General features: G+C 44.1%; 1 protein-coding gene across 1 annotated transcript in view; it reads left to right on the top strand.

The window, feature by feature from the left end:
* Positions 1-702: 702 nt before the first annotated feature.
* Positions 703-13,433, top strand: part of abca3b (ATP-binding cassette, sub-family A (ABC1), member 3b) — an 89,593-nt gene continuing 76,862 nt past the window's right edge. The window contains exons 1-2 of the mRNA XM_038989526.1: positions 703-933; positions 7,054-7,148. Of these exons, the coding sequence (XP_038845454.1) occupies positions 7,095-7,148 (54 nt within the window). The 5' untranslated portion in view covers positions 703-933; positions 7,054-7,094. The remainder of the gene's footprint in view (positions 934-7,053; positions 7,149-13,433) is intronic.

Genomic DNA, 13,433 nt, shown 5'->3' on the forward strand with positions numbered 1-13,433 from the left:
TGCCCAGGGAGCAGTTCGACCGCCAGGGGGCCACACCCGGAGCGTTCACACACATGCACTTGAATCTTTTTTTTTATTTTTTATTTTACAAATGTTTTAATTTAACATTTATTTAAGTAGGCAAGTCAGTTAAGAACAAATTCTTATTTACAATGACGGCCAAACCCGGACAACGCTGGGCTAATTGGGATTCCCATAGGGCGTTGCACAATTAGGACTGGTTGTGATACAGCCTGGATTCGAGCCAGGGTGTCTGTAGTGACGCCTCTAGGACTGATATGCAGTGCCTTAGATCGCAGCGCCACTCGGGAGTTAAACATACAGTATGTATGCACATGAAATGATGTGCAAAAGAGTTGCACTGATGAAAAAGGGTTTATTTTCTTAATATCATATACTGGTAGAATTCAAGTATTCTTGCTAATATAATTATTGGACCATGCAATTGTCACAAGTTTAAATGACTATACAATAGCACCCTGTATACAGAATAGCCAGAGACATACAAGTTTCATGTCCCCAAATGACTCCTGTATTTCGAAAGAAAAGGGAACAGACGGTTAGTGCTATTCGGGATCATTGGGACGTCCTGGACAGCAATGACCCAGCCAAAACCCCACACACAGCTGGTGTAGGGTCACGTGACATACAGGATCAGGTCACGTGATTGCATCTGTTGACGATTGTATCTGGATTTGCACAATGAATTCGGCCTTTCACTGTGTCTGGTGCAATGTCATCGCCTCCCTAACTGGCATTTACTGAGTAAAAATACACAGGGCTGTCAACTGCACACATCCACAGCCTAACGAACGCAACCTCGGGTGTTGAGTCGAAAGTGAACGGAGAGGACAGCGTTTTAAAAAGGAGGAATTGTATACGCTGACTAAGGACAGCCCATGAAGTTCACATACCGAGACTTCCTTTTATAAGGTAAGAATAAGGATTTCATAAAACTGTATTTAATAGTTGTCCTGAGACTAAAAAAATATAAAGTAAACGTTATTTTGGGGAATTATTTGTTTTGGACCTGCTTCATCACTATTGTGGATTGTCGTTTGTCCAAACATTTAGGCCAAATAATTCGGTTGGACCAATAACGGTGAAGGCAGGAGGGCGTAATTTCTATGAAAAATACAGACGTATTATTTGCGTTACATCTATGATGTTCATATCAAGACCAACATCACTTGGATGTTTAGCTTAGTTTAGTCAGCCACTGACGTTCAAATTTCACATGAACGACAATTCGTATATAATCTATTTTTAAATGCATGAAAGGGAAAGGGGGATACGTATTCAGTTGTACAGATGAAGGCATTTAGTTGAAATGTGTCTTCCGCAGGTAATGTCCTTTATCTATCCCTTATACAATGATTTAAAATGAAACATTAATAGCTTAATTCTAGAGTTTAGACATAGTATTTGTTGATTTAAATGAATTTGGGCCTAATATTAGGCCATGAAAGAGATGCATTCATCTTTGAAATTAATGACACTGCTTTTTCTATCATACATTCGTCTTTAATTAGATCTTCAGCACATTAACTTTAGCATGAAGACACTGCCTCTGAGACAGTTTTATTCCCTACCTTCCTCACCCAATTAACTATTATTATTATTATTATTCTAGTGTGACCCTCCGCACGTGACACAAGTAGACACACTGACCATTGGCAAGAAGTACAAGGGTTCATTGTTGTTTATATCTACCCTTAAACAGAGGGACCCTATTTCTTTGAGGCCAGTCACAACAGCAGTCCCTTTGTCTAAACAGAAAGACGTAATCAGATTTATAGCAACTGAGGATAGAGATGCCTTATATTTCTAAAGCAAATACCTGCCTTGCCTTCACACACAGTGAATGTAGTGGTGATATAGGTCTTGGTGGTGGTGAATGATATGACAGGCGCATGACGGTTGTCATCTGTCCGCAGCAGACTGTTTATTGTTGCTCTCTAAGGCTGTTGAAACACAGAGTTTCAGGGCCATTGAAGTAGATTGACAGGAAAGGGTATGGCTCACAACTGGATAATACCCTTTTTACACCGCCGAGTGCAGCCGGGCTGAGCCACGCCGTGCTGCACTGGCCCAGTTCTGCATCAAACATACACTACAAGGGCCTCCCGAGTGGCGCGGTGGTCTAAGGCACTGCATCGAAGTGCTAGCTGTGCCACTAGAGATCCTGGTTCGAGTTCAGGCTCTGTCGCAGCCGGCCGTGACCGGGAGACCCATGGGGTGGCGCACAATTGGCCCAGCGTCGTCCGGGTTAGGGGAGGGTTTGGCCGGCAGGGCTGTTCTTGTCCCATCGCGCACTAGCGACTTCTGTGGCGGACCGGCGCAGTGCACGCTGACACAGTCGCCAGGTGTACAGTGTTTCCTCCGACACACTGGCTGGGTTGTGTTCGGAGGACACACGGCTTTTGACCTTCGCCTCTCCCGAGTCCGTACAGGGGGTTGCAGCGATGGGACAAGACTGTAACTACCAATTGGATACCACGAAATTGGGGAGAAAAATTGGTAAAATAACATACACTGCATACACATACACAAAAGTTTGTGGACACCTGCTCGTTGAACATCTCATTGCAAAATCATCGGCATTAATATGGAGTTGGTCCCCCCTTTGCTGCTATAACAGCTTTCACTCTTCTGGGAAGGCTTTCCACTAGATGTTGGAACATTGCTGCGGGGACTTGCTTCCATTCAGCCACGAGAATTAGTGAGGTCTGGCACTGATGTTGGGTGATTAGGTCTGGCTCGCAGTCGGCTTTCCAATTCATCCCAAAGGTGCCTAGCCCAAACCATGAATAACAGCCCCAGACTTTACAGTTGGCACTATGCATTGAGGCAGGTAGTGTTCTCCTGGCATCCCCCAAAACCAGATTCGTCTGTCGGACTGCCAGATGGTGAAGCATGACTCAAGAGAACGCATTTCCACTGCTCCAGAGTCCAATGGCGGCGAGCTTTACACCACTCCAGTCAACGCTTGGCATTGCACATGGTGATCTTAAGCTTGTGTGCGTGCGGCTGCTCAGCCATGGAAACCCATTTCATGAAGCTCCCGACGAACAGTTCTTGTGCTGACGTTGCTTCCAGAGGCAGGTCGGAACTCAGTAGTGAGTGTTACAACCGAAGACCCGAACGGTCCCGTTCTGTGAGCTTGTGTGGCCTACCACTTCGTGGCTGAGCCTTTGTTGCTCCTAGACGTTTCCACTTCACAATAACAGCGCTTACAGTTGACCGAGGTAGCTCTAGGAGGGCAGAAATTTGACCAACTGACTTGTTGGAAAGGTGGCATCCTATGACTGTGCCACGTTGAAAGTCACTGAGCTCTTCAGTAAGGCCATTCTACGTCCATGTTTGTCTATGGAGATTGCATGGCGGTGTGCTTGATTTTGTACACTGGTGAGCAACGGGTGTGACTAAAATAGCCGAATCCACTCATTTGAAGGGGTGTCTGCATACTTTTGTATGTATTATGTAGTTGCCGGAACAGTGCGTTTCGGGTCACGATAGTATGAAAACTGTATATTAGCTAAGGATGGCCAAACACCAGCATCAAATCCAATCAAATGTTATTGTTCACATGCGCCGAATACAACAGCTGTAGACTTTACCCTGAAATGCTTACTTACGAGCCCTTTCCCAACAATGCAGAGTTAAAAAGTAAGAGAATTAGCTAATAAAAAAAATAGTAACACAAAAACGAGGCTAAATAAACTCAGCAAAAAAGAAACATCCCTTTTTCAGGACGCTGTCTTTCAAAGATAATTTGTAAAAATCCAAGCAACTTCACAGATCTTCATTGTAAAGGGTTTAAACACTGTTTCCCATGCTTGTTCAATGAACCATAAACAATTAATGAACATGCACCTGTGGAACGGTGGTTAAGACACTAACAGCTTACAGACGGTAGACAATTAAGATCACAGTTATGGAAACTTAGGACACTAAAGAGGCCTTTCTACTGACTCTGAAAAACACCACAAGAAAGATGCCCAGGGTCCCTGCTCATCTGTGTGAATGTTTTTTAGGCATGCTGCAAGGAGGCATGAGGACTACAGATGTGGCTAGGGCAAAAAATTGCAATGTCCGTACTGTGAGACAGAACCCAAACCGGCTGCGCATGTGCGCCATCGTGCATACATTTATTTTGTCCCCCCACACCAAACGTGATCACGACATACAGGTTAAAATATAAAAACAAACTCTGAACCAATTACGTCAATTTTGGGACAGATCTAAATAATTAAACATTTATGCCAATTTAGCTAGCTTGCACTTGCTAGCTAATATGTCCTATTTAGCTAGCTTTCTGTTGCTAGCTAATTTGTCCTGGGATATAAACATTGAGTTGTTATTTTACCTGAAATGCACAAGGTCCTCTACTCCGACAATTAATCCACACATAAAACGGTCAACCGAATCTTTTCTAGTCATCTCTCTTCCTTCCAGGCTTTTTCTTCTTTGAACTTATATGGTGATTGGCATCTAAACTTTCATAGTATTACCATGACGACCGACAACACAGTTCGTCTTTCAATCACCCACATGGGTATAACCAATGAGGAGATGGCACGTGGGTATCTCCTTCTATAAACCAATGAGGGGATGGGAGAGGCAGGACTTGCAGCGCGATCTGCGTCACAAATAGAACTGACTTATATTTTAGCCCTTGGCAACGCAGATGCTCGTTGACTCACGTGAGCAGTGTGGGTGCAATAATTGAATAATATAGATTTCAAAATGTATTTTCCACCTTCGTGGACATGACGCGAGCGGTGTAGTCAGGGTGTAAGACAGCGCTGTTAATTCTGTGTGCGATTTCCTGCAAGACAGGAATGTCAGTGTTTTGCCATGGCCAGCGAAGAGCCCGGATCTCAATCCCATTGAGCACGTCTGGGCACCTGTTGGATCGGAGGGTGAGGGCTAGGGCCATTCCCCCCAAAAAATGTCTGGGAACTTGCAGGTGCCTTGGTGGAAGAGTGGGGTAACATCTCACAGCAAGAACTGGCAAATCTGGTGCAGTCCATGAGGAGGAGATGCACAGCAGTACTTAATGCAGCTGGTGGCCACACCAGATACTGACTGTTACTTTTGTTGTTGAATCTTGTTATGTTCATACAAATATTTACACATTTTAAGTTTGCTGAAAATAAATGCAGTTGACAGTGAGAGGATGTTTATTTTTTTGCTGAGTTTACAAGGAGTACTGGTAATGAGTCAATGTGCAGGGTTATAAGGTAATTGAGGTAATACTGCATTTACATGTGGGTCGGGGTAAAAGTGACTAGGCAATCAAGATAGATAATAAACAGAGTAGCGGCAGCGTGTGTGAAAGTGTTTTTCTACCCAATTATTTGGTATCCAATTGGTAGCTACAGTCTTGTCTCATCGCTTCAACTCCCGTACGGACTCTGGAGAGGCGAAGGTCGAGACCCATGGGTTCCCCTAAACACGACCCAACAAGCGCACTGCTTCTTGACACAATGCCCGCTTAATCTGGAAGCCAGCCACACCAATGTGTCGGAGGAAACACCCTGCGACCGTGTCAGCGTGCATGCGCCCAGCCTGCCACAGGAGTCGCTAGAGCACAATGGGACAAGGTCATCCCTGCTGGCCAAACCCTCCCCTAACCCGGATGACGCTGGGCCAATTGTGCGCCACCCCTTGGGTCTCCCGGTCGCGGCCGGCTGCGACAGAGCCTGGACTCGAACTAGGATCTCTAGTGGCACAGTTAGCAACTGCGATGCAGTGCCTTAGACCACTGCGCCACTCTGGAGGCCCGTGTGTGTGTTTGAGTGTCAGTGTGAGTGTGCATTGAGTCACTGCAAGAGAGTCCGTGCAATACAGGGTCACTGCAAATAGTCCGGGTAGCCATTTGACTGACTGTTCAGCAGTCTTATGGCTTGTGGGTCGAAGCTGTTCAGGGTACTTTTGGTCCCAGATTTGGGGCTCCGGTACTGCTTGCTGTGCGGTAACAGAGTGAAGTCCATTGCTGGGGTCTTTGACAATTTCCAGGGCCTTCCTCTGACACCGCCTTGTATAGAGGTCCTGGATAACAGATAGCTTGGCCATGGTGATGTACTGGGCCATCCGCACTATCCTCTGTAGCGCCTTGCGGTCGTATGCCAATCGGTGATGCAGCCAGTTAGGATGCTCTCAATGATGCAGCTTTAGAATTTTTTATGGATCTGAGAGCCCATGACATATCTTTTCAGCCTCCTGAGGGGGGAGAGGTGTTATTGTGCCCTCTTCACGACTGTGTTGCTGTGTGTGGACAATGTTAATTCCTTAGTGATGTGGACACCGAGGAAGTTGACGCTCTCGACCTGCTCCACTACAGCCCTGTTGAAGGGACGAAGACATGTTATTAAAAGATGGGTGTGATAGGTGTGTGGGGTTGTTCTTCTTAATGGTGTCTGAACACCCATAGTTCATCAAGATTTGCTCAACATTCCATTGAATTGGTGTATTATAACCTTTTCCTGTCTGTCTGCCTGTCATAGGCCTACTCTGTGGATGCAGTCCGAAAACATTTAAACAAGCATGTCCTGTCAACACTCACTTAACAAACTAGGTTCAACTGGTTTGGTGAGCGATTGTCAACAGTATACCTTTTGCTTAGTGTTTTATTCTCTTGCGTTTCTTCTCACCCTCTCTTCTCATGTCCTCCATTGAGCTCAATGTCGTCATTCCCCAGTTGTCAGACTCAGACAGTGTTTCTCTTCCCCCACTTCAAATTCCTTTTGCAGAACCCGGAATTAGGTTTTCTGATTGTGTTTGATACGTACAGTCTATGCAAATACCGAGCTGAGAAACATCCAGTTTCAGTTCTCTTTTTTGCTAGTTTGATTTTCTTTGTTTACATTATGAAATGATGGTTATCTGGAGGTGAAAAGCCTCTGTGGATCAACTGTGTTTTGTAGGATTGCTCAAGTACAGGCCCTGGCAAATTTCCGTCAACACAACAAATACATTGATAAGCCTAGTTCAGAACCAGATAAATGTAGTAACTGAACATTTCTCTTTCTCTTTTTGTCTGTCCAGGTCCTGCTGTAGTTCTGGTCTGTCTCCAGTCTCCTGTCTAAATGGCGATAGCACGCCAGTTTGGATTACTATTGTGGAAGAACTACCTTCAGCAGGTGGGTGGTATGGGGAGAACTGACTTCAGCAGGTGGGTGGTGTGGGGAGAACTGACTTCAGCAGGTGGGTGGTGTGGGGAGAACTGACTTCAGCAGGTGGGTGGTGTGGGGAGAACTGACTTCAGCAGGTGGGTGGTGTGGGGAGAACTGACTTCAGCAGGTGGGTGGTGTGGGGAGAACTGACTTCAGCAGGTGGGTGGTGTGGGGAGAACTGACTTCAGCAGGTGGGTGGTGTGGGGAGAACTGACTTCAGCAGGTGGGTGGTGTGGAGAGAACTGACTTCAGCAGGTGGGTGGTGTGGGGAGAACTGACTTCAGCAGGTGGGTGGTGTGGGGAGAACTACCTTCAGCAGGTGGGTGGTGTGGGGAGAACTACCTTCAGCAGGTGGGTGGTGTGGGGAGAACTACCTTCAGCAGGTGGGTGGTGTGGGGAGAACTACCTTCAGCAGGTGGGTGGTGTGGGGAGAACTGACTTCAGCAGGTGGGTGGTGTGGGGAGAACTGACTTCAGCAGGTGGGTAGTGTGGGGAGAACTGACTTCAGCAGGTGGGTGGTGTGGGGAGAACTGACTTCAGCAGGTGGGTGGTGTGGGGAGAACTGACTTCAGCAGGTGGGTGGTGTGGGGAGAACTGACTTCAGCAGGTGGGTGGTGTGGGGAGAACTACCTTCAGCAGGTGGGTGGTATAGGGAGAACTACCTTCAGAAGGTGGGTGGTGTGGGGAGAACTACCTTCAGCAGGTGGGTGGTATGGGGAGAACTACCTCCAGCAGGTGGGTGGTATAGGGAGAACTACCTTCAGTGGGTGGAGTGGGGAGAAATGTCTTCAGCAGGTGGGTGGTGTGGGGAGAACTACCTTCAGTGGGTGGTGTGGGGAGAACTACCTTCAGCAGGTGGGTGTTGTGGGGAGAAATGTCTTCAGCAGGTGGGTGGTATAGGGAGAACTACCTTCAGCAGGTGGGTGGAGTGGGGAGAAATGTCTTCAGCAGGTGGGTGGTGTGGGGAGAACTACCTTCAGCAGGTGGGTGGTGTGGGGAGAACTACCTTCAGCAGGTGGGTGGTATAGGGAGAACTACCTTCAGTGGGTGGAGTGGGGAGAAATGTCTTCAGCAGGTGGGTGGTGTGGGGAGAACTACCTTCAGCAGGTGGGTGGTATAGGGAGAACTACCTTCAGCAGGTGGGTGGTATAGGGAGAACTACCTTCAGCAGGTGGGTGGTATGGGGAGAACTACCTTCAGCAGGTGGGTGGTATAGGGGATATTGAATGTAAATGTTCAGGGGGATGCTACAGTTATCCATCTGAATAAGATCTATAACTTTATTGTGAATTGTACTTTGCAGAGTGAAATGTTTACAGTACTATTTAATAATAATAATAATAATACATGGGACTTATATAGCGCTTTTCTTGTAAGAAAAACAGGAGTGAAGACGTCAGACTTAACAAAAACATGAATAAAGAGAGGGGTTGGCTCAAAGAAGGTAAAGAGTGTGATGTTTCAGTGTATGGGGAGGGTTGGGATTTGGATACAAACCTGGTTTAGGGTAAGGGGTGGGATTGGGGTTGTATACAAACCTGGTTTAGGGTAAGGGGTGGGATTGGGGTTGTATACAATACTGGTTCAGGGTAAGGGACAGGATTGGGGTTGTATACAATACTGGTTTAGGGTAAGGGGCGGGATTGGGGTTGTATACAAAACTGGTTTAGGGTAAGGGGCGGGATTGGGGTTGTATACAAAACTGGTTTGGGGTAAGGGGCGGGATTGGGGTTGTATACAATACTGGTTTAGGGTAAGGGGTGGGATTGGGGTTGTATACAATACTGGTGTAGGGTAAGGGGCGGGATTGGGGTTGTATACAAAACTGGTTTAGGGTTAGATCGTGGACTGAAGGGAGGGAGTTCCAGAGCCTAAGAGCAACCCTGGAGAAGGCCTGTTGCTGAAGCTCTGGAGCTTGGACCTGGGGATGACAAGGTGTCCTGCAGTGGTGGAACAGAGTGCGTGTATGGGTTGGTAGGGGAGAAGGTCTGAGAGGTAAGGGGGGTTAAGGTGGTGAAGGGCTTTGTAGGTCAGAAGGAGGATCTTGTAATCAATGCGTTTGGAGACAGGGAACCAGTGGAGTTTACGGAGGACAGGGGTGATATGCTGCCAGGATTGTGGGTGAGGAGTCGGGCTGCAGAGTTTTGAACCATTTGAAGCTTATGGAGGGAGTTTGAGTTGATACTGAGTGTAGTAAGTTGCTGTAGTCAAGACGGGGGGAGATGAGTGCATGTATTGTTTGTCAAGACAATGAGTGAAAGAGTGAAAAGGAGTTAGCATGATAGCACAAACAGATCTGGGACCAGTCTAGATTGTAACCAAGTAAATGGTTAAAGGCCTCGTCTACAAGCTGATGTGTCCACAACGCATTGCATGTTGTTGACAAACAGTGACACAGCCACAGGTTCTGTCACAAGACTGTCTTGACCCATGTTTGGTCTAGCAGCCCCGTAGTTCTATCAATCCTTGGGGAAATCAATGTTTGCAGATAAATTCAGTCAATTCAGGAAGTGTTTCAATTTAAAACTTTTGAAGTAGCTTTTCATTTAAATGAGAAATTATTGATAATATATGCAAATGTTTTTCTATTCATGAATTGGAATTTCAGTGTACTTCCTCACTTCAATTCGAATTGACCCCAACTCTGCCTCCAACATTGATTTATCATGTGACAAGTTCATTTAGAGGTTAGCGACGGGACATGAAAGCCTGGTGCGTATCTTGGCTGTTGTGTTGTTGTTACACTGAAACGTGTTAAGGTGGAGGTCAAAAAGTAGTCATCTGAAATCTAAATTACCTTGCTGTCTTTTGTGTTCCAAATGATATATAGAAATGGTAACTTTGCCATCCCACCACTAACCACTAGGTTTCATGGTAACCACTAGGTTTCGTGGTAACCACTAGGTTTCGTGGTAACCACTAGGTTTCGTGGTAACCACTAGGTTTCGTGGTAACCACTAGGTTTCGTGGTAACCACTAGGTTTCGTGGTAACCACTAGGTTTCATGGTAACCACTAGGTTTCATGGTAATCACTAGGTTTCATGGTAACCACTAGGTTCCATGGTGTGGATGAATTGACCAGTTCTTTAAACGACTGTTGTGAGTGATTAATATGTGATGGTTTGATATAGCCACCTATCCAAGCTTTGTACTTTCACAAATCCTGGGCCTGTATTTGTGAAGTGTCTCAGAGTAGGAGTGATGATCAAGGATCAGTTTAGTCTTTTCAATAGTAATACATAAGATTACATGGACCTGATCTTAGATCAGCACTCCTACTTTGAGACTCTTTATGAATACGGTCCCTGAAAGATATCTCTGACGACCCTCAGTCTTGATATATCACCAAGCTTCATGCTGCATTGAAACAGAAGGTGGTGAAACACATTGGGCTGGAATATTTATTCACTGATGAAAGATTGAATTGAATGGTAAGTAAATACACTTCTGTAGTCTTTCTTGTGTGTGTATATATGACGTGCTGGTGTGTTTGGGTTTGTTTCAGAGTAGTTTGGGCTGGTTATTAACGATAGCTCCTCACAATGGCTCTCATATCAAAGACTTAGTCAAAACCCTTCACAAATCTGGGAGGGTGGTTGCACAACGAAACACACACGACAATGTCACACCACAGTTCCTCATGTTATTGTGTGTAGCTGCTTCCATTTCCTTCTTTCTGCCTCCCTTTTAAGATTGTTGTTTCATTACCATTAATAACCTCTTGAAGCTAGGGGGCAGAATTTTTATGTTTGGAAAAATAACCTTTCCATTGTAAGCTGCCTATTTCTCAGGTCCAGATGCTAGAATATGCATATAATTGACAGAGTAGGATAGAAAACACTCTAAAGTTTCCAAAACTGTCCAAATATTGTCTGTGAGTATAACAGAACTGATTTTGCAGGCGAAAACCTGAGGAAATCCAACCCGGAAGTGACTTCTATTTTGAAAAATCACTGTTCCATTGCCTGCCTTTCGTCCATTTAAAGGGATATCATCCAGATTCCTTTTCCTGTGGCTTCCTCAGGGTGTGAACTGTCTTTAGACATAGTTTCAAGCTTTTATTTTGAAAAATGAGCGAGATTTATCAAAACGCGTCAGTGGATACACGGATGTCCCTCCATTAGTTGTTGTACGTGACACTCGTTGCTCGACATTTTCTTTCTCTCCAGTATTGAATAGTTTACGGTCCGGTTGAAATATTATCGATTATTGATGTTAAAAACAACCTGAGGATTGATTATTAAAAACGTTTGACATGTTTTTACGACCTTTACGGATACTATATGGAATTTTCGTCAAGCCTTGATGACTTGCCTAAGGCTGTGGAATACTGAACATAACGCGCCAAACAAATGGAGGTATTTTGATATAAAAAAAATCTTTATCGAACAAAAGGAACATTTATTGTGTAATTGGGAGTCTCGTGAGTGCAAACATCCGAAGATCATCAAAGGTAAGCGATTAATTTGATTGCTTTTCTGGCTTTCGTCACCATTCTACATGGCTGCTAGGTGTTCTTACTGTTTTGTCTAGTGATCGATAAACTCAGAAACGCTTGGATTGCTTTCGCTGTAAAGCATATTTTCAAAATCTGACACGACAGGTGGATTAACAACAAGCTAAGCTGTGTTTTGCAATATTGCATTTGTGATTTCATGATTTATAAATATTTTTAGCAATTTTTTGTATTTGGCGCTCTGCAATTCAGAGGTTGTTTACGAAAATTATCCCGCTAAAGGGATCCGTGCGTCAAGAAGTTTTAACCCACACTCCTGGAGACTCCATTGAGCGCAGGCAGGAAAAGGGTCTCTATCTTGGCCCCATCACAGAGACACTGCAGAGTGCATGTGAGGTTCATACCAGGTAACCAGGGATTGACCCAGAGAGAACTGCTCTGTGAGGGTCAAAGTCTGTATTCAAAAATGATCTCAGAGTAGGTGGAGTAGTAGGAGTGGTGATCTTAGATCAGGTGAAATTCTGTCTTTGTAATAGTATTCCTTTAGATCTAAAAGGCAACATTTATCCTATATTAGCACTCCTACTGTGAGACTATTGCTAAAGTACATGGTTAGCTGACTATTGTTAATACAGACCCTAAAGTACATAGTTAGCTGATGCGAGGAGTTCATTGTAAGGGAACTAGGGGAAAATGGAACTTATACAGTAGAAAATATGTCTAGGATTTAAATATAAGTCTAGGATTTAAGAGTATTAATCGATGCATTGCTGGAAAGTTTGCTCGCATTCTTTTTGCATCCAAAATGTAAAAAAATTGGTAGAGGTAAAGCCATTTGAATTCAATCATAGATGACATTTAAGAATCATTTCTATGTAGCCTAGAATTCAATGTAGGTCTGATCTTGTTTTGCGTATTGATCCCTCACTATAAAGAGCATCGGGATGTTTTGGATGTTATTTATTTTCAGAAACTTTTCCATTATTTTGGATTTCTCTTTTAGATAGTATACTGAATGTGTATCATACTGTAGGTGTTCTGAGATTACACATGGTCTTCCTTGTATCTGTAGATAGTTTGTTTCCCCTTCATGTTTCACCAGGGTTGTGTTCATTAGGGCACACTATTAAAACGTTTCAAAATATTGTGCCATGGAAAACAAAAACTATTCTTACTGGACCAGTCCAGGTAGTCCTTCCCTGTTTCAATCTGTTTTTCTGTTTACTCCTGAATGAGCACAACCCAGACCTAGAAATTAGATGCTAGCTAGACTGTAGCAGGCTGTGTAACTCGTATCTTGATCAACTGATTGTGCAGTAATCCCCGTGAAACAGAGTTCATATCAAATTTCATTTGTCACATTCTTAGTAAACAACAGATGTAGACTAACAGTGAAATGCTTACTTACGGGCCCTTCACAACAATGCAGAGAGGAGAATAAATAGAACATTTCCAGAAAAATTATATCGCGCGGAATAAATACATAATGAGTAACGATAACTTGGCTATCTACACGGTACTAGTGCCGAGTCAATGTGCAGGGTTACGAGTAGAGGTCGACCGACTTTGATTTTTCAACGCCGATACTGATTTATTGGAGGACCAAAAAAAGCCGATACCGATTAATCGTCGATTTAAAAAAAATATATATATTTTTATATATATATATTTGTAATAATGACAATTACAACAATACTGAATGAACACTTTTATTTTAACTTATAATATAATACATCAATAAAATCAATTTAGTCTCAAATAAATAATGAAACATGTTCAATTTGTTTTAAATAAT

This window comes from Salvelinus namaycush, chromosome 3, assembly GCF_016432855.1.
Source record: "Salvelinus namaycush isolate Seneca chromosome 3, SaNama_1.0, whole genome shotgun sequence".
Taxonomy (NCBI): Eukaryota; Metazoa; Chordata; class Actinopteri; order Salmoniformes; family Salmonidae; genus Salvelinus; species Salvelinus namaycush.